Source organism: Dromiciops gliroides, chromosome 2, assembly GCF_019393635.1.
Source record: "Dromiciops gliroides isolate mDroGli1 chromosome 2, mDroGli1.pri, whole genome shotgun sequence".
Lineage (NCBI taxonomy): Eukaryota > Metazoa > Chordata > Mammalia > Microbiotheria > Microbiotheriidae > Dromiciops > Dromiciops gliroides.
In genome coordinates, this window is record NC_057862.1 from 199204965 (window position 1) to 199227397 (window position 22433).

General features: G+C 36.9%; 1 protein-coding gene across 3 annotated transcripts in view; it reads right to left on the bottom strand.

Annotated features, from left to right (window-relative positions):
- Positions 1 to 22433, bottom strand: part of AKAP6 (A-kinase anchoring protein 6) — a 594007-nt gene that overhangs the window by 188735 nt on the left and 382839 nt on the right. For all 3 annotated transcript variants that reach the window (XM_043983332.1, XM_043983334.1, XM_043983333.1), the window contains exon 8: positions 5220 to 5368. In XM_043983332.1, the coding sequence (XP_043839267.1) occupies positions 5220 to 5368 (149 nt within the window). The remainder of the gene's footprint in view (positions 1 to 5219; positions 5369 to 22433) is intronic.

The following is a 22433-nucleotide window of genomic DNA, read 5'->3' on the forward strand; positions in this document are numbered from 1 at the left end:
TAAAGTATAAATCATTTACTGAGAGATTCTTCTACTCTCAAAACTCCTTGAAATCACCCACCATTTTCTCCTCCTTTACTCCTTTATTAGGAGATAACCTTTCTCCTAACCAATGCCATCCTCTCTCATATTAAAAAGCAGATCGACTTTGTGTATGTTTGTCTGTTTTCTGTCCCTGTCTTTCATAGCCAATATTTCTCTGTCTAATGGTTCCTTGCTTACTGCCTCCAAACTTGCCAAAGTCTCCCCCAGTGTTAAATAATATAGTTATCCTAGTATCCCTTCAAGTGATCAATTATATGTCTTCTCTCTTTCACAGCCAAAATCCTAGAATCATTTGTCCATATTCATTGTTGCAAATTCTCCTCTCACTGACTTCTTAATTCACTATGATCTGGTTTCCATGTTGTTATTCAATCAAACCTGCTCTCTCCAAAATTGCCAGGGATACAGTGGAAAGAGCACCCATTCTGGAATCAGAAGACAAGTTCAAATGTTGCCTCTGACAATGACTACCTCTGTGACCTTGAATTAGTCACAACATCTCTGGTCCTTGCTTTCCTCATTTGTCAAAGAAAAAGGTTAGATTAAATAGTCCCAGACAGCCTTTCTAGCTCCAAATCTATGCTCCCAAGATCTATCTATTGCTAAATCTTATGATTTTGGGGGGCAGCTAGGTGGCATAGTGGATAAAACATGAGTCCTGGATTCAGGAGGACCTGAGTTCAAGTCCAGCCTCAGACACTTGACACTTACTAGCTGTGTGACCTTGGACAAGTCACTTAATCCTCATTGCTCCGCCAAAAATAAAAAAGAAATCTGATGACTTTTTCTTAGTCCTCACTTTTTTTTAAACTTTCTGAATACTCTATCTTCTTTCTGTTGTCTTGATATCACTCTCTCAAGTCTCCTCTTCAGTTTCTTTTGCTGGTTCATCATCCATTTCATGTCACATCACTGTGGTTGTTCCCCAAGATTCTTTCCTGGGTCCTCTACTATTCTCTTTCTATACTCTCTACTCTTCTGGTAAACTTAGTAGATGCCCTGGGTTAAATTATCATCTCTACACTCATGACGTTAAGTATTTATGCATGCATTCCTGGTCTCTTTCCCAAGCTCAAGCCACAAATTTCTCTTATCTATTGACTATTCTTATTGGGACATCCCATGGGCACCTCAAACTCAGTATGTTCAAAGTAGAATTCATTCTTTCCCCATAAAGTCATCCCACTTTTAAACTCTATTTTGGGCTAGGGCAGCATTATTCTTTTTTTTGTTTGTTTTTTGGTTTTTGGCAGGGCAATGTGGGTTAAGTGACTTGCCCAGGGTCACACAGCTAGTAAGTGTCAAGTGTCCGAGGCCGGATTTGAACTCAGGTACTCCTGAATCCAGGGCCGGTGCTTTATCCACTGCTCCACCTAGCTGCCCTAGCATTATTCTTTTAATCACTTAGAATGATAACCTCAGAGTTTTCTCAATTCATTAGACTCCCTCACTCCACCTATTTAATCAACTTCTAGATCTTTTCCTTTATATCTCCACAACATCTCTTCCATTCAACCTCATCTCTACTCACAGGGCCACTGAAATAATCTTTTACTGGTATCCCAATTACAATAACCTACAGATTGGTTTCCTGGTCTCAAGTGTCTCCCCATTCCAATCCACCTTCCGTACAGCAAGACAAAGTGACTTTCCTAAAGTATAAGTGTGACTGTGTTATTCCCCTACTCAATAAATTCCCATGGATCTTAATTATCTTTAGCAGTAAATATAAACTCCTCTCCTTTGGCTTTAAAAGGGCTTTCTTTCTCAAACCTGAGCCCAACTTACCTTTCTAACCTTATTATATATTGCTTCCTTCATTCTTCACAGACACAATACTCTATTTTTGCTTCTCAGCCTTTTCAATGTTAATTCCCATGGCTTGAATAGAATGCTTCCTCATAATAGCTTCTAAGAATCCTCCTTTTCCTTCAAAGCTCAACACAAGTTACACCTTTTATATGAAGCCTTTTTTATCCCTGTCCCTCATTTTTTAGTACCCTTCCCTCCAAATTTTTCTTCTATTTATTTTGGATGGTATAGTTGATAAACAGGCCCATATATTGACTGTGTGACCCTGGACAAGTCACATAACTTCCTAATACCTCAGACAATTCTCTAAACAAAGGTCACAAACTAAAGCCACAGCACCAAATACAGCCTACAGCCAAGTTTTATATGGTCTATGAGTTAAGGATGTTTTTAATATTTTTTCAATAAAATAAAACTTTATTTCAAAATGTAAAGAACATTCAGCTCATACAAAATTGCTGAGCAGTTGCCAATCTGCAATGACCCAAGAGAATTCCCCATTGGGAACCCCTTATGTCATTGAAATCATAGGTCTGGTCTAACTTCTTGTGAGAAACTTCTTAATTCTACTGATGCAGGTCAGCACCATCATTGACCCTTAAAAGTTAAAAAAAAAATTATCAAGGTATTAAAACATAATACAGGGGGCGCAGCTAGGTGGCCCTGTGGATAAAGCACCAGCCCTGGAGTCAGGAGGACCTGAGTTCAAATCTGGTCTCAGACACTTGACACTTACTAGCTATGTGACCTTGGGCAAGTCACTTAACCCCAACTGCCTCACTAAAATAATAATAATAATAATAATAATAATGAATAATGACATCTTAGAATTACCTTATTCACTAATACATAGTCTTTAATCCAGGGTTACTAGCCTCCTGCCTGTTCTGCCAACAAGACACTCCATCGCTTGGGTCAGGGTTTATTTCCTGTTCCTGGGATGCTCTCCCTTCTCTGTTCTGACTACTGAACTCTCCGACTTCCGTTAAGTCCCAACTAAAATCTTACCTTCTACAGGATGCCTTCCATAACCCTTCTTAATTCAGTGCTACTTTCCCTCTTTTAATTATTTCCTATTTCCTATTTATCCTGTATATAACCTGCTTCTTTGTTTGCATATTATCTCCCCAACCAGATGGTAAGCTCCTTGAGGACAGAGACTGTCTTTTGCCTCTTTTTTTTTTCTATCTCCAGCACTTACTACAGTGCCTGGCACATAATAGGTACTTAATATTTATTGATTGATTGACCTCAGTTTCCTCATCTGTAAAATAAGGAGATTGGATTGTATGAGAACTTGAAAGTCTGTTCCAACTCTAAATATATGATCCTATTAAAAACACTTCCTACAGACAAGGGAAATATCATGGTTGGCTTTTCTGAAGTATCACTTAATTGCTTCATAGTTAGAATATTTGGGGGAAGCTAGGTGGCGGAATGGATAAAGCACTGGCCCTGGATTCAGGAGGACCTGAGTTCAAATCTTACCTCAGATATTTGACACTTACTAGCTGTGTGACCCTGGGAAAGTCACATAACCCTCATTGCCCCCCACACACACAAAAAGAAGAATATTGGCTAAAATTAATTTCACTTTTTAAAAGTCCCTCACTGGATAGCAGTCCACTACACATGCTGTGTCTTTCTATTAGAATATAAACTCCAAGAGAACACTATATACAGTAATAGCAATTTTTTTTTTGGTGAGGCAATTGGGGTTAAGTGACTTGCCCAGGGTCACACAGCTAGTAAGTTGGCAAGTGTCTGAGCCCGGATTTGAACTCAGGTCCTCCTGACTCCAGGGCTGGTGCTCTATCCACTGTGCCACTTAGGTGCCCCAGCAATCTTGTTTTAAGAATGACTTCAAGCAAGTAAGTTATTTTGACTATTATAATTACCCAAATCCACTATAAAGGACATGAAGAAAGACAATATTTATATCCAGAGAAAGAACTAATAAATAGAATTTTGTATGGATTTTACACACTCATATATATATATATATATATATACACACACACACATATATTTTGCGTGTAATGGTAGCCATCTGTGGGGGGTGAGGGGGATAGGGTAAGGAAAGAAAAAAATTTAAATGATAATTTTGTTGTATTTTTGAATGGAACAGAAAATTGTACATAGCAGATTTATAGTTTCATTTGCAACTATCTTTTTATGGTACTATGTTATGAAAATGCTTGTTTTATTCCATAAATTAAAAAAATTAAAAAATAATATAAGTTCCTTGAGGACAGGGATTATCTGGCTTATTTGTATTTGTATCCCCAGTGCTTAGCACTATCTAGTACAAAAAGTGTTTAAATAAGTGGTGTTGTTCCTTCACTTAAGAAAAGGTTTTTGTATGAAGTAATGTATAAACTGAGCCATGAAGGGAGATAGAGGTTAAGGTGAGGAAGAAGAACATTCTGAGCAGAGAGAGGGACAGCCAGTACAAAGATAAGGAGTCAGGAAAAGGAACACCACGGAGGAAGAATATCAAGTGGCTCAGTATGGCAGTGTCTTGGCCGATTACCAAGAACTGCCCCCGTCTTAGTTCCATTTGTGGCCCTGACTATAAATTTTGTATAGCACAAGTCCCTCAAGAGCATTCTCATTCAAGTTGACTTGAAATGACTCTGAATGGGTAGCCTAGAGTCCAAAACCCTCTGTATCCAATTATGAATTATCTGAATCATTGAAGAAAATGATTTCTAAGCAGATGTTTCTCAAAGTTTTCAGCAAGGTTTTAGCATTTTTAAAAAGGGCCTTAAAGAGGCCTCTTAATAGCTCAGGAAGTTAAAGAGGAGGAAGGGAAATATGCCAGAAATTATACTTTGTGAAAATGGTGGGCTTAATACCCCAGAGACTGTGTGTTCACAGTAAGGTTTGTTTTTACTTTTTTTTTGTTTTTAATTACAGGGCAATGAGGGTTAAGTGACTTGCCCAGGGTCACACAACTAGTTAAGTGTAACGTGTCTGAGTCTGGATTTGAACTCAGGTACTCCTGAATCCAGGGCTGGTGCTTTATCCACTGCGCCAACTAGCTGCCCTAGTAAGGTTTGTTTTTAAGAGGACAAAAACCTATCTCCTTGAAGCAGACAGCTGATTTTATTATTATTATTATTATTATTATTGAGTGAATGATCCTAGGAACTTCTGGTTTTGATGACAAGGAATGATAAAGCATTCACAGTCTTTAGCAATATTATTTTTTTTGGAGGGTGAAGGTGGAGAAGGGGATGGGAGAATGTGTTTCTTTGTCCTTCAGGGAGGAACCTTTTGGCTAACACTTCCCAGTGGAAAATCATGTAAAAATGTAGAAATTAGTGAGAATAAAACAAGTTAAAAGAATAGTTCCATACCCATTACTTCCTGCTGTGTGAACTTTTGACATATCAGCAAACTCCTCCGTGCGCTTGGTACTGCTGGCATACTGCTCACTGTACAATTTTAAGGACATCTGTTCTACGGCATCCCTTTGTGCTTCCAGGTAGCATAGCTGAACCTCAGCCTGGAGAGAGAGAGAGAGAGAAACAAAGAGAAAACACTCTTTTAATCCAGAAGGAATTCATTTCGAGTGAGTGCTTTGGCGGGAGCTTTGGTGGGTAACAACTCAAGACACAGAAATTGTTCACATCATTAGACCTCTCTTTTCCTGGTTGAATTTAATAAGATCAGCTAGATGTATTATAGAATTATGTTTCAGATCTGAACCATATAGGTTCATCTTAAAATAGGACCCGAATAAATGAAATGAACTCTCAAAAGACACAGTAAATGACACAGTATCCCTGAGATCATAACACTGTATGACTTAACATAAAAATTCAATGAAAGTCCAATGATATTCTTACTCATATTTTCATGGATGTAACATTTCTTTTTTTACAGATGCTTATCCATCCAATGTACTTGCATAGCTCCCTCGTCAAGTCGACAAAAATCTGTTTAGCGTGTTCTCTACGTCAGGTACTGTGCTAAGGGCTGAAAATACAGGCCAAAACAAAAACAATCCTTGCCCTTGAGGAGCTTACATTTTATTGGGAGAAAACAACACATTAAAAAAAAACACCCTGAAATAAGGTGGGGGTGGAGAGAGAAGGTAGCCAGTGAGGGCATGGTAAAAAGAAAAAAAATTCCAGAGAGCCCTCAGCAGAGCCCATAGAGGAATGAATTGTGAAGCTGGTCACTATTTTAAAAATGCAAGTTCTGACCAATTAGGGGAAGGGTGAACAGGAGAGAAGGGGTCTTTCAGAGTGAGAAGGCCATTTTCTTGTTACCCTTTCTTTATGGGATGGAAAATATTGCTTAATGCTAGGTACATATGTATCTTTAACTGTGACAACTCCACTACATTCCTTAATTTTAAAAAAACCTATATATTAATGTCTTAGTAACTTTCTAAAATACAATGATATGAAAAACAATGGTGTCATTTACATTCTATAATTATAATCTTATAATTCCAGAAAGAATTCAGAAATGAATAGTAAGGAGTCCCTGAGGCCTGGGGCACCATTATCCCAAACTTGGAATTAAAACCTGATTACAATCATAAGCTGCTAAAAAAAAAATAAAACAAAATAAAAATGAGTAAGCAAAGGAAAAAGAACCCAACAATTCTGGTTTGAACTTTAACTGCTTATTTTCTCATTGTTACTCAGCACCCCAACACTCATTAGAGAAAGGAAGAAGCAGTAAGTTCACCATGCTGGTTTCCATCAAATGATGAGCCAGACCAAAAGAATGCTGAATTTGGCATGAAAACTTATGGAATTGATGTTTTATTTATTTCAGCTGTGGTGATCAGATTGCTTTAGGAGCTCAATAGAAACACCAGATGATATTGGGAATGGAGTTTTCTCAAAAGCATGCTTACCCATGAGTAATTGATGGAGGGAGGTCAATTTATAAAAAGTAGGCTAAATTCATATGTACTCTGGGGCCCAAAGCATGGTTGTTGTTTTTTAACTGAAATTGGTTCTATTAATGATCAAGTATGCCCATTACCATTTCTGATAAACCTTAAGAAACTTATTTTTAATTTAATTATATATTCCCCTAAGGAAAATAGGACAGGGACAGCTCTCCAAGTATGTATTATCCTGAATGTGCTAATATGTAAGAAAACCAGACTTTCATAAGATCTTCCTTATGCTTCATGGCAAGTGAAAGACTTTAACCTAGTCTTCAGTTGTAGAAACCATTCTACAGACAAAGAAGGGAAGATTATAAAAATGGCCATTGTGATAAAAGGGGAGGTTTACAATCTTAAAAGGAAGAGTTAATTATGAGCATTCCCCAAAATTAAGGTTGCTAAGCTTTTCAGATAGTTACCATTTTCTTGTTTTCAAAAAAAAATATTCCGGTTTAAATTCACTAAAATTCATGGGACAAGGATTCTAGAAACAAAGAGTTACTTTACTATGCTTTATTAAAATTCAATTAAATAAGGCTTTTCATGTCCTTTCAAAGCTACAATCTATGGACATCTTTCTAATACAATTGAGTTAGCTTGGGCAATGGGATAATCACTGAAATTCTGGATGATCTGAAGCACTATAGAAAAAGTATAGTGATATGTGGTAATGGACTCAGTCAGTAGGAGGTGTGTGGTGGGAAGGCACAAGGGTCAATGTTAGATTTGGTCTTATTTAACATTTTTATTAATGATCTGGAAGAAGAGGTTAAGCAGAATGTTAATGAAATGTGCAGAGGATTCTAGGAGGGAAGTTTTGCAAACATTATGGAGGATGAAGGACTAATACCAATGGGCCTAAAAAGATTAGAAATATGGGAAAACTTTCAATGATAAGTACACAATAAATTCATTTGGTGAAGCTGAATATAAATGTATATACAATAGGCACAAAACACTTTGCAATGATGAATTAAAAAACAATGAAAACAAGATTTTAGTAAGACATTGAGCAAAAAGGACAATAAATTTAAAAACTGCACACACACAAAGGGTGAAGGGAAAAGGAGGAAACATTTATTATTAAGAGTCTACTGTATGTCAGGTACTATTCTAAAATGCTTTACATTTCTAAATCATTGTAAAAATAAATTGTCTCATTTGATCCCCACAACAACGTTGGGAGATAGGTACTATTATTATCTTCCTTTATAGTTAAAGAAACTGAGGCAAACAGAAATAAAGTGAGTTGCTCAAAGTCATATAGCTAGTGTTTCAATTGAACTCAGATCTTCCTGACTTGAGTTCCTATCCACCACAGCACCAAGCTGCCACTATACTAACACTAAAAGTATTAAAGATTTAGTTAGACAACTCATTAGAATAACATAATCATCCTAAGAAGGCCGAATTACAGGGTGGATCCCCATAGATGTCATTTAACTCCTCTATAATAGACAGCACCAGTAAATCCTTAGACACCTTACAGATTTGTATCATTGGTCATAATGAGAATCAAGTGAAAGAAAAGATAGGTCACTGCAAACTCATTACTATTACTGGAGAGTAAATTGGAGAGTCATTTTTATTTATGGACAACATACAAAATGCATAATCAATCATTCAGCAAACATCAAGCACCTACTATGTGCAAGGCACTCTGCTAAGTACTGGGGATACAAAAGAGGCAAAAGACAGTGCTTGCCCTCAGGGACCTTACAATCTAACAACTTCAGAAAGGAATGACCAAGAAGAATGACCACAAAATGATAAAGTTAATCAGAAGAAAATTATTTATATTATTTAATGTGTAAAATTTAAAACAAAATTGGCTAAATACTATAGAAAAAAAGACACTAGATTAAAGAGGAGATTAATTAAATTGTTCAGGCAATTTCTATCACCATTTCTATCTTTCTTTTACTCCATGATAATAATTTGAACATAGTAGTTCCCTTAATAAAGCTGAATGGCTTTGTCATTCTAAATCTTTTTGTAACATTTGTCAGTTTTCTCTTATGCTAGTTCTTATTACAAATATATTTGAGAGGAATGCTTAACCCTAGAAGAGAAGAAACACTAAACATATAATAATGTATTTAATAATAGAAGAAATTTTAAAATTTACTTTTAAAACTTGCCATGTAAAAATTTTACTTTGTAACAACAAATAGAAATAGGTAAAGAATAAATATCATCTTTTGCTATCAAAAGGTTTAACTTACTGTTTTTTTTTCTTAATAAACATACTTTGGACTTAATTTTATTTACCCATGGTCTTAATTCACAAAGATTCTTATATTTAATTTTAAGCTATAAATGTGTTCCCTCTTATTTCAAAAGGACTTACGTGTAACCCTCTAAAAGTTCAGAATTAAATTCAATGTTCTTTTTATTAATGAAAAGCAATCGTTCCAATTCTGTGACCTTTTTGGTCTGAACAATAACAGAATGGCTACTTTTACTAGGTGAACTAAACTCGTTTCTTTTCATTCTCCTGTATCCTCCTTAATTGAAAAGAGTAGGTCAAGCCATAGTTGATTTGGTTATTTTAGACATTAGAATGGTCAGTGAGGATAACCACATTTTTAATCTTACATAATCGAGTATTATAGCAGAAAAAAATTGTGTAGTCACTGATGAAGAGATTCTATGTGGAAAGGGATATATCCAAAAAAAGCTATGATTTTAATGAACTAATTTTAACATTTTTCCCATAATGGTGAATAATATATTTTGTCTACTTATACCTTGGAAAATAGAATTATTTATTTGATCAATTAAATATTGGAATTGTAAGATAAGGATCAAAACCATAAAAGCTTGACCTTTCCCCCTCCCCCCCCCCCATTACTCAAAGAAAGAAAACCTTTGCAATGTCCTGCTATATATAATGCCTTATCAAACCACAGAAGTGATCTTGGTTTCCCCAAGGCTATGTCATTGAAAGACAATGATTCTGCAAAGCTTTAAAAGCTTCAAGTATGATCTCAACAATCCTCTGTATCTTCTATGTAACAACTGGCCTAGATAAATATGAAGAGGTGCAGCAGCAGCAGGCTAGACATCAGATAAGTTATTTGGCTACAGAGAATAATTAAACAGATAAAAATACCGAATTACTCTTGGTCTTGTGCCAAAATCTACTTTTGTAATGATGGAGGCAGAAGAATGAAAAAGCAAGCAGAGGGTGCTAAGAATCAAAATTTTTAGACCAGCTACAAAAATTAATCTAAATGTGAGATCTTTGTCATATTACCAATGAGTCTACTAAAGGAAATAAACTATCATCATGAAGAAATTCTGATGATACATGAAAGTAGAAGATTCTCAGTGATTCAAATAAGGGAGTAAGAGAAGTCAGTTTCACCATTTGCCAGGAGAAACATCATTTTCTGGGATACTTGGACATCTTATCTTACAATACACATGATAAACTTGGGCAAAGGGACTGTGGCAAAGACTTGCAGCTTATGTGCTAATACATATTGCAGAGAGTGAAGTATGAAAATCTCTTCAAAGAAGTTGACAAGATGCTCAAAAATAAGCCAATGTATATATCTTATGACTTGATGGTCTCAATATTAAGGTAGTCACAGAGCAGTATAATGAAAAATATGATGGAAAGTTTAATCCAGTACTAAGAAATGAAGGGGGTAAAAAGTATATTGATTATTCAAGAGTTTCATATCCATGCTAGGATCATTTGTTTTTTAAGAGGCAGCATGGACTAGATACAGTAAGCACTGGAAAAAATAACAAAAAGTATGATTTATTAAATTAGATCCAGAAATGACTGGTAACCAATGTGGAAATCATTTCAGATTTAGTAAACTATAATCAGTCAGATCACTGACTGTTCTAAAACCCTAACATCCCAAATAAGAACTAGGAAGCCAATAAAGGAAATAAAGACAGGAAAAGTGTCTGGACAGCAACACAATATTAAGGCCATATGAATATCGATTCTTTAAAATATTTCAAAGAGAGAAAGATTCCAAAAGAATGGGAAAAATTCATAGATGGAATTAATACCAAAATAACAAAAGAGGCAACTACAAAACACAATCATAAAACCTATTATGTTATCACCATACATTGTGTATGACAATAGTCTATACTTGTATCAGATATATCTTTGATGAAAACAAGTGGGGAAAAGACAGATTTATCAAGATGATACTACAAAGTAGACATGTTCTCAGTCACATGTTTGACTGAAGAGTTTAGAAAGATCCTGTGAGGTTTATTGTTTTCTGATGACAAGACAAAACAAAACAAAACAAAAACCACATTTGATTCAGGATAGCAAAAATCAGACTTAAAACTTTCTTCCAACAAAGGATCTTCCACGTATGTGTTAAGATCTTATATTAGTAGTTGATAGCTTCCAGCATGGCCATGACCATGTTTAGTGATACTCTGAATATCAATATTACACAAGGCAGTATTAAGCGACATATATATATATATATATATGTATGTATGTATATATATATGTGTGTGTGTGTGTGTGTGTGTGTGTGTGTGTGTGTGTGTGTGTGTGTGAATATATATGTATGCATGCTTGCCAAAGGTGTTTGTCACAAATATGAAGAATGAACATAAAGAATATCCCATGTAAAGACACAATGGGAGGGGAATTCTCTATAGATGGTGATGGTCTCCAGATGCTTCTGTTTATCAAAGACATTCTGCTGACTAAATCAAAATTTCCTCAGGGGCACCTCAGTAAGATTCAAAAGAGATATCATCACAGCAAACCACAGAGATGGGAGAAAAAAAACCAAATGGATGAAGTACATTAATTACTTGGATTATGGCATACATTTCAATGAATAGTTCATAGATCTGGCTATATTTACCATTACTTATTTCTTTGTTAGGTACTGCATATGGACAATGAGATTTCCCCCAAACTTAAGTGGAGAAAGAGATCTGGGTGTATTGCATTTAAGAAACTACAGTGCTTCCAGTGATATGTAACTGCCTCCTATGACCCCAAAATCTTTTTAACATTAATATTTTTCTGGAGATGTTATATGGCTGTGAGTCTTAAAATACCATGATCTCTGAAGAATCAAAATTATAGGTGACACAAAAAGCAATGGAACCATGCCTGGTGGATATAAGGAGGCTACAACATATTATTAAAGTTGACTTATGAAACGTCTCCACTGGAGAGGAATAAGAATGGCTTGCATTTGCAAAGACTTTTGTGATTTGAACTTTCTTACTCATTTCCTGAGGCAGGAAAAAATCATATTATTTGGGACTGGGTCAAGAGTGAAAGGAAAGCCTACAGGAGAGAGACAGACAGAGTGACAGAGAGACACAGAGAGAGAGAGACAGAGAGAGACCGAGAGACAGAAAGACAGAAACAAAGAGAAATGGAGACACAGAGACACATAAAGAGAGACAGAGACAAAAAGACAGAGAGAAAACATGAGAAGAGAGAACTTGAGAGGATTTCCCCTTAGATACATGGAATAACAGCCTGAAGAAGCAACAATTGTAGTTATACCTACAGTTCTTCTCTTGAAATTCATGCCTCCAGGAGAAAAGAGAGGTCATTGTGAACAGGGCTACCAGCAAAGTGTAGAATCAACCCTTGCCCAAGTGATTGTAGTTGAGGAAATGGCAGTCGATCATCTTCCCCTGACTCAGTTCAACTGGATTTGGTCAGCCCTTGTTTCTACATATGTCCTTTGATTTTGTTAAAGACAACATCAGACTGAACTTCTCTCATGTTTCACAAACACACATGGTTCACCCTGTCCTCTGCATTTCCTTGTGTCCCAAGAGTGGCTTTTCCTACCATGAGGCTAGGCTTCCAACCACAGACCAATGTTAGAGTGCTTTTTCTCTCTAATTGGCAACACAATCATGAGCTATTCATATTTTTCATAACTTCACTTCCAAGGAGGGGATTGTGATGAACTTGGGCCTTTAAATCTGCTTCATCAGACTACAGGCCTAATAGAGCAATCCTTATGGTTACAATTGCATTAGTGGGAATGAAAGTCACTGTTCATAATATGTATGACCAAAAGAGGAGGTGGAGAGGTCAGACAAATTGTTATTGTTGTTTGTCTTTCATTCTCAAAGTGGACCAATGACATCACAAGGGGGTGTCTTAACTAGCACATGGATTGAATTTGACTGAAGCAGAGCTGTGCAAAGTCATCAGATTCACTCTCTCCTCCAGAGTCACTGAAGTCTAGTGGCAAGACAAAAGTCAAAACCACTGACAATTAAAGTTTTTTCCCAAGTCTCAGTTTTTCTGAGGTAATGCCCCACTCAGTGATTAAATTGAGACAAACAATAGAATTTATGGATGGATTGATCTGAGGTTCAAGAATCTTATAGGATGAGATGTGAATGGAAGAGAAACATATGGGATGAGGTCCCATATAATCTATTCATTAATGCATCTGAATGTAAGTAAGGAAAAAAAAGAGGTCAGGGCTGGCTTTAGGGTACAAGATTTCAGCCACCGATTGAGAAAGAAATTTGAATCACTGAGAGTCTATTGAAGGATCTCAAATGATTCTTTGGAAAGATATAAAAAGGAATTAAGCACATCTGCATGCCTTTAACATTTCTCAGACTAGAGAGGGCAGGAGGAAGCCCTGGTGTCCAGCATACCCACTGCCCACCATCTTCATCTTCCCTTCTTAATGAGGCGCAAGCTATAACTAGAATAGAGTATATTCTGTTATGGATACAAAAACTAAGGCAAAACATAGTGTGTATACACATGTGTGCATATACACACATGCATATCCATAGAAATATATATACATATATGCCTATTTCTATATATAACTTTTTCATCTATATTTCATAACATATATTAGGATAGTGTGACACAGTGAATACTTAATAAATGCTTTTTTCATTTATTCATGCTTACTATGTAAATTTCAAACAGAAAAGCAATCCAAATGTTACAAGTATTCTTTTTTTGCCTTTTCTATTATTTATGATATCTTTAATTGTCAGTCATTGGAGGTTGGGGGTGGAGAGAAGTACAGAATTCTGTAGGGATTAAGGCCCAGTTACTGCTAGTTCATCCTGATCATTCAGAAGGTGACAAGAAATTAAGACAGGGTATAAACAAGTTGCAAAATAGGTGCTGAAAATTATCTAGTGCCAGTTCAAGATGAAAACCCTGTGATTCAAGGTCAAAAAACACCTCTAGGATCAAAGATGCAATGACTCTTCCAAAGGAGTAAGGACAAAGAATGAACTTTCAATATGGATGCAATACAGTTTGCTCCTCCAAGGGCTTTACATGTATATGCCTCTATCAATGCATCAGTGCAAGGTATATGACATTCAAGCTCTTTTCGGTATGTAATTTATCCAGAACTTGAAACCAATTTAATAGTCATGATAATACATAGCACTTATATAGTATCTACTATCTGCCAGGCACTGTGTTAAATGCTTTTCAGAAATTATCTCATTTGATCCTCACAACAGCCTTGGGAGATAGGTGCTATGATGTTTGCCATTTTACAGTTGAGGAAGCTGAGAATAACTGAGGTTGTGACTTGTCCAAGATCGCACAGATGGTAAATGTCTGAAGTCTGAGGTCATACTTAAACTCAGGTATTCTTGTTTTTAAGCCTAGCACTGTATCTGTGGTGGCACTTCACTGCCTAAATTTGGCTTTTTGTTGACAAACTTAAGCGTCCATACATAAATCCAAGAGAGGCATGATAGCTAAAGAATCCAGAAAACATGGATTTAAGCCCCATCTCTAATACATTCTAGGGGTTTGACCACGGGTAATTCACTTAACCTCTCCATTCTCTAGGCAACTCTATATCACTACAAGTAAATGGGAATTACAAATTTGCAGTTATTAGAGGGAGTTCCCATACAGAGGAACTCCAGACATATTTGAAATCTCAGGTCCAGATTTTATACACACACATATCCACACAGGTGCACACATGTACACATGCACACCTGGGGAAAGTAGGTACCGAATGACTTTATTGGCTAAATATTAGGATCAAAAAGGTAAACCTCAACTACTGCCTAATGTAACGATTGGAATGACGCCACCTGCTGGAGACTTACTGTAGAAGAGTTCCGCCCATGAAGCGAAGGTCTTTGAGGGCAAGACCAGGAGTCTTTTCTTTGGCCTCAGGAAGTGACACAGGCTAGTGGGAGGAAGAAGGAAGAGACTGGCGCTCGGTCTTGCTCTTTCCTGAGGACACTGGTAGAGAAGGGAGCTAGAAATGCGCTCTCCCTTTAATAGATAGGAATCTAGGCCTTTTATTTTCTCTTTACCAAATTCTCATTCTCCTTAATAAATGCTCAAAAGTCTAACTCTTGCTAAAGCTTATAATTTATTGGCGACCACTCATTGAATATTTTAGACAGTTTAGCTAGAATTTTAGCCCTTAACACTAAACCAGGTAGTGCTACCTGATACTTTCTTTTAAATGATTGTGATAGTAAAAAGGGAAACTGCCTGAGTAGGACAAATGAAGTAGTTTCTGGAGTTTCAGATTAAATTGTAAATACTGCTAGGCACCAAGAGGAAATGGCTAGGCCCCATGGTGAGTGCCATTATACAGGATTTATCTAGCACTGCATGCTCTATAGAACTGCTATAGATTTGGAAAGTGTATTGATTTTAAATATCTGAAGGAGTGGCAAGGCAGAAGATGGGCCTATTTTAATCTGACCTCACTTTGATTATGAAAAGTTGGGGTTCATCATTCTTCAAAATAGAGATTTTTCTGAAAGAAAAGGAAATCAACAGAACTCTGTATCATTTCTTGCTTAATAGGACATTGTCTACAGACCTTTAAAAAAAAAACCAAACTACGACTGTTTTATTCAAAAGCTACTCTTGGTATCACATGAAGAATAAAAAGTGTCCCTCAGTTTCTTATTTGAAACAGACTTTACTAAAACGGTGAGTTCAGTGGGATGTTTCACTTATAGAAATCACCTTTTTTACCCCCCTACCAAAGAGCCTTTTTTGACTAGTATGGACATTTTCCTTGCCTTTAAATGCTACAATCAGTGTTTCTTTCCCTTTGCTGTGTCTCTGGGCCTCTGCTCTTTTATCCTCTTCCTTTCACAAATATTTGCCACCACTTCCCCCTCCCCCCTCCCTTTCTTTCCCCTCAATAGTATTCCCTTCAGGTTTTCTGTCTGGATCTCTCCCCTTCTCCTGGCAAAGCCTTCTGCCCAAAGGACCCCTGCAGGAACCACAAAGGACTTCCAAGGGTGACTGGAGCCCACTTTTGGAAATTGCTGCGCTATTTTTGGCCGCATTCCTCAGAGTATTTGGAGTCGATTCTTGTCAGAATGTACTTCATTGTGAACGCAGCTTGTTACAGTTATGGGGGTTCATTCCAAACTTGTACTCACTCTCTCTTGTTTTTTCTCACCCCCCCAGCCCCTTCATTCCTTCTCCCTTTACCATCTCTCTCTACATATATAGCTTGCAACTTCCTGAAATAAATCAACTTTGGGGATCAAATTTTTCATATGTTTTTTTCTTAAGTATAGAAGGAAACATTCCCTGGATTCATATAGCAACGAGCAGTTTGCATTTGGGACCAAATATATTTGAAATGAAAAACCTCATATCCTTCCATTATGATACTTTACCACATTCTTTGGAATAACTTCCTTTGCTACACTGATGACAATGTTTGTTTCATTATTTTCTGAGAAAAAAATGAAATACTATTACTTCTATAAAAATATTAATATTGGGGGCAGCTAGGTGGCGCAGTGGATAGAGCACCAGCCCTGGAGTCAGGAGTACCTGCGTTCAAATCCGGCCTTAGACACTTAACACTTACTAGCTGTGTGACCCTGGGCAAGTCACTTAACCCCAACTGCCTCACTAAAAAAAAAAAAAAAATTAATATTAAGATCTGTTTTCCTTTATATGGCCAAAAACCACTAATCAAACTCTCCAACACTTAGCACACAGCCTGGCACAGAGTAAGTGCTTAATACGTGCTTCCCCCTGCCCCCAAACTCCCCCTTTCCTTCCTTCTTTCTTTATGTGCTTCTAGTTTCTTAGACTTTCTTCATCCACCTAATGTTGTGTTCCACCTCATTTTCATGGTCTTATCACTGTCTCATCAGCTCCTTTGTAAGGAGGGCCTCTAGCTCTTCCTCATCTCTCATCCTATCACTATTTGTCTTGTGCAACTTGACGGTTTTTGAGTTGAACCCATCTGGATCCAGTCCACTGTACTATTTTTAGGACCTCCAGTTGGCAATACCAAGCAGGCAATCAAAGGTGTTCAGGAAATAGACAAAAAATGTATATGGGTCTGGAAGCTGACTGCATGGAGGTGATAGGTGAAGCAATGTGAGTGGATGAGCTCACCAAGGGTACAGACTAGGAAGAGAATAAACTTCATGATAAAGTCTAGGGCTAGGCTGGTACATTTTGAAGTTTGCCATAATATATGCCAACTCTGCTATCTCAGTGGCCCTCAAAGAATGTGACATTTACTTGCTGATGTTCTGGTAAGTGTTAGAGAAATTTAGCAGTTAAGATGAGGAGAAAGAGGCCTGGCAGCTTGATGGGCTAGAAGGGTTAAATTAGGGCTTTTATCTTCTGGATTAGGGAGAGTTGAGTGTATTTACAGGCAAATGAAAAGAAGCTAGTGACAATGGAAAGACTAAGGACCTGTGAAAAAGAAAAGATAACTGGATCTTGGTGCTCCAGATGGTGGCAATCAATGTAACCATGAGGTAGTGAAGAGTGGTTCTTTTCTTCTGTGATGAGAGGAAAGGTAGCAAACTGTTCTGGCTGATTTATTTTAACATTGCTTGGGTTTTAAAAATACTAAATTGATTATCAACTGAGTGGACTAGTTATATGTCATGCAAATAATCTGCATTTTAATTTTCATCTTCTTCTATACATCTTCATCCCTAAGAAGTAGCCACATTTTAGTAATGACAATAAATACATTATGAACTGATTTCTATGGAATTCTTCACAACTGTTTTTAATTTAATTTTTTTGGGGGGTGGGGCAATTGAGGTTAAGTGACTTGCCCAGGGTCACACAGTTAGTAAGTGTTAAGTGTCTGAGGCCATATTTGAACTCAGGTCCTCCTGAATCCAGGGCCAGCGCTCTATCCACTGCGCCACCTAGCTGCCCCAACACAACTGTTTTTAAATATCATAGTTTATTGTACAAACCAAAGGCAACTTTTCTTTTTCTTTTTCTTTTTTTTTTGATGAGGCAATTGGGGTTAAGTGACTCCCAGGGTCACACAGCTAGTAAGTGTTAAGTATCTAAGGTCATTTGAATTCAGGTCCTCCTGACTCCAGGGCCAGTGCTCTATCCACTGCACCACCAAGCTGCCCCTTCTATGGAATTCTTATAAGCAAAAATCCTTATGAACAATGACCTCTGCAACTAGAAGCTTCTGGTTGGTCTGTGTTCTTGTGTCATCGAGGGTCAGGATGGGGAAAGCAGTGTCAAAAACAATTGGACAGGGGGCAGTTAGGTGGTGCAGTGGATAAAGCACTGGCCCTGGATTCAGGAGGACCTGAGTTCAAATCCAACCTCAGACACTTGACACTTACTAGCTGTGTGACCCTGGGCAAGTCACTTAACCCTCATTGCCCTACAAAAAATTAATAATAATAAAATTGGACACTGAATAGGAAGAGCCTTCCACTTGGACTTAAATTGGAGAGATAATTTCTACTTCCTGTCTTCTGAATGTGTGGCTTGGGGCTCTGACAACTCTTCCTTGGACTTCTTTTGAGGGGAAACAGGGAGTTTCTTCTTCCCCTCTCCCTCTTTCACAGCAATGGGGGCTACTTGCATGTGGCATCAAGAGTACATGCATACCTAGGGGGTCTAAGACTCTATTTTAAAATCCCAGCTGTCTCCAATGATGTAGGTTTCTTTCCCTGAGCATAGGTGATCAAACATCAATGCTGAGATGAGCACTTTTAGCCTCAGTAGCAGTCCTATGAGTTTGAGAGGTGTCCTAGATCAAGGTGCTAGTTGCCCAGAGGAAAGAGAAATCTGGAACAATTTCTCAGAAGAGAAGATGAGCCCATGCCATGCTCTGGCTTGCCAAAAGTTATGAATGGTAAATTACTCATGGAGCGCAGGTCTAAAATGAAAGTGAAATGTCTGCTCAGAAGTACCACAAAGTGTTTCATATTGTAAATATCAGCCTTAGAAGAGAATGTAATGTGGAATGGGTTACTATATAACATTTTATCATTTGCTGTTGCATGCTTATAAGTCTTGTGTGTTTTATGCATATCTATAGTGGTGGAGGAAATGAATGGTCATACTTTACTTGATCTTTTTTTTTTCTATTAAATACCTTTCTGGAAGAGACATTGTTGATCCCTTTTAGGGAGAACCTAGCTAGACAGAAGACAAACCTAAGCTTTAAAAGACTGTTTGCTGGATCTTAACAAGCCAAAGAAGAGTATGTCTATCCTTTAAAAGACCAGGCTCTCACAGGGCTCGGCCTATGCCCAGGTGGCCTGGGGAAAGAGACTGTCACCCCTTGCCAAAAGGCTATTCGATTTTATACAGAGTTAAATAATGCTTATAATGATAATGCTAAGAAACACAAAGGTCTTTAAAGACGCTGATGTTTTTTATAAAGATTAAAATATCTTAATAGTTCTAGTCTCCACTGGATTTTATATTAGAATATTTTTTAAAAATTGATTATGTATGATTGTAGAGCAATGAGACAGATAAAGTAAAAAGGCACATTCAAATTGGTCTTATTATTTTTTAAATGTACCCAATAGTCATCTATTTTTGCAGAATTTCTTCTTGAGCTTAACATGATTTCCGAGATGGAAAACAAAATTGTTATCTACAGAATTTAGTAGATCTTTGGGAATCCAATGAGATTAAAGGCCTCAAATTTCCAGGTGACTAGAATGAAGTCTTTTGTTCTCTCTTGATATCCTTCTCCTATGACAGGGATTTATTGGACTATGTGAAAGGAAAATAATTCATAAGTTGAAGGTATTTATGGATTCATCCATCCATTCATTAAATAATCTCTGAGGACCTACTATGTATAAGCCATAGTTGAAGATACTGTAGAAGGTACAAAAATGCAAAAGATGCCCTCAAGGCTTTTTATAATCTACCAGAATAGGAAAACTATACTAAGTAATGGTATTAAAAGAAAACAAAAACAAAAACAAAAATCCTCATCCATTCAACTAGTTTGCTATCACACTAAAAGAGACACATTTAAAAAGAATGGACCAATCTCTCTGATCTTGGGAAAATACTCTTCTCAACAATGCAGGATTAAATACAGTTTTGGACAACTGAAATCTTTTCACATGTTAAAAATAAAGGATTTTTTTTTTAAGGATAGAGAGGATAATAGGATTGTAGATTTAAAGTTGGAAGGAGTCTTGGGGACTATTTAGTGCAATCTTCTAATTTTACAAATGAAGAAGAGGCTTATAATGTCTTCCTCAAGACCAAACATATAGTAAGAGGCAGGGATAGGATTTGCACTCAGGTCCTCTGACTCCACATTCAACCCTTTTTCATTGCTCCACACGGGAAAATAGAGGAAATAATAAAAGGAAGTGGTTTTGTTAAAAGCATTCTAATCATTACCATGCTAATCACACAACTCTTGTAATGCCTTTAGAGGAAGAGAAAGCCCTAGGACCAGTTTGCCAATTCTTTAAAAAAAAATAAAAAGTCTCATGCTACTACTTCTGAGCCTTTATTTATTGACTCCATTTTAAAGAGTTTGATATGCACTGAGGTCAGGGAAATTGCAAAAAGATAACTGATTTAAAAATAAAAATACTGTATTTGTATTTCTGGGAGGTCAATTTTGTTATTACTTACTTCATAGTAATTTGCATGCTATTAAAGCATTACCCATAATGTTTGGGGAATTTCATTTTAAAGCTATGCTTTTAGAGATATCTGCTGAATAGTGAGAACATTAGACAGAGATGGGAAATTTTGAATACTTTTTCCCCTCTTATTTCTTCTGTATTTTTGTGACAATAAAGAAAATTTCCTCCCTGTCCCCCCCCCCCCGCCCCATTTCATTAGGAGGAAAGCAATTTTAATGCCAGATGGGATGTTGATTTTTTTTTTCTTAAGTACCTAACAAAGGTAAGGAACAAATATATCACACAATTGCAGTGTTGGAGATAGCTTCATTCTCTCCTACCCTGCCCCGCCTCCATCCCTCTCCAGTGCACACCCCTGTTTAATGTAAGTAGTTAAGCTCATTACAGATTCAGAATTTTATGCCTGGCAATAGGGTGGGAAGGGAGCTGGATTATATTGTATAGACTGGAGGGGATGATTAGAATTTCTTCTATCTCTCTGTTACTGTTTCTTTAGCAAATCTCTCTTCACGATGGAGTACAGGCATTGAGTCTGTGTTTATATGCTGTGTTTGCATCCTCATTCCCATCTCCCAAGTTCTACTACAGCAAATCCTTATTTACTTTCTGGCAGAAACTAAAAATTAAAGATGTATAATGTGAAGATACAATCTTTGTCTGTCTTGCCCCGCAGGACTGGCAGTTCTTTTCCCAAATACAATTATGCTGGCAAATGCTGCTATTAACTCAGTGGCTGTGTTCCTATGCACTCCAGTTCCTTTGAAATACTGTAAAAATGGTTGTCCTTAGATGATGATAGAAAGGAAGGAATGAAGCAGGAACAACAAGAATTACTTTACATACTAATAATAACAATTTAGTTATCAAAACAAAACTGAACAAGTCTGCCTTTATGCCGTTCCTTTAAAAATTTAGCCTCCTAGGGTTCTAATAATCTGTGCCTATGGTTAAGGAATGCACGGTAGCCCTCAGCTCAGTGCCTATATCCTCATTTCAAAGAGAATCATTCAAACCGACATCCACCCTGTCAAGAATCTCGACTTTGAGCTGCTAATGTAGAAAAAAAATCAATATAAATTTTGATCATTTGATGAATATTTACTTCTTTCTTTAGTGTTTGGGGATTTAGAATGGAAAAGTGCTGAATCAAGTCATTTTATTTTTTTGTGTTTGTGCCAACACCAATTTACTACCCTCCAGAAAGTTCCTGAACAAGATGTCTCAGGTGGCATGCATGTTGGTTTTTCCTGTCAATCATAACAGTGTGTCAGTAGGGAACCATAATCATTTCCTTTTCATACTCTTAGTGTTCCAAAAAGGAATATTTTGATTGCTTCCCTGGAAAAGGTAAACTTTTCTCATTTAGGCGGACTACTGCATGCCTTGGCTGTTTCTTGGCATTCGGCTGAGCCTAAATTGATACGATCTATTAAAAGTTAAACATTTCATTTTTGGCTCTGAGGGTCATGCCCAATAAATGGAGTTTACAAATGGACTTCACTGCAAGCAAAATCCAGGATCACCAACAAGACAAAGGGCTTTTAGAACAACTGCCATCTTTGGCCATGCATTTTATGAAGAAAAAAAAATGACAAGAAAATTTCAACTGACTGCTCTAATCAGCAGAAAGATTTTGTGCCGTTATTGCAAATGAAAAGAAAATGTGCTATAGACGAATAACTCTAAAAAGCTTAGCAATTAAAATATGACTTCAGTTTGTAGTTGCTTACATAAGTAGAATGGCATGTCATATTTTTGTCATAAT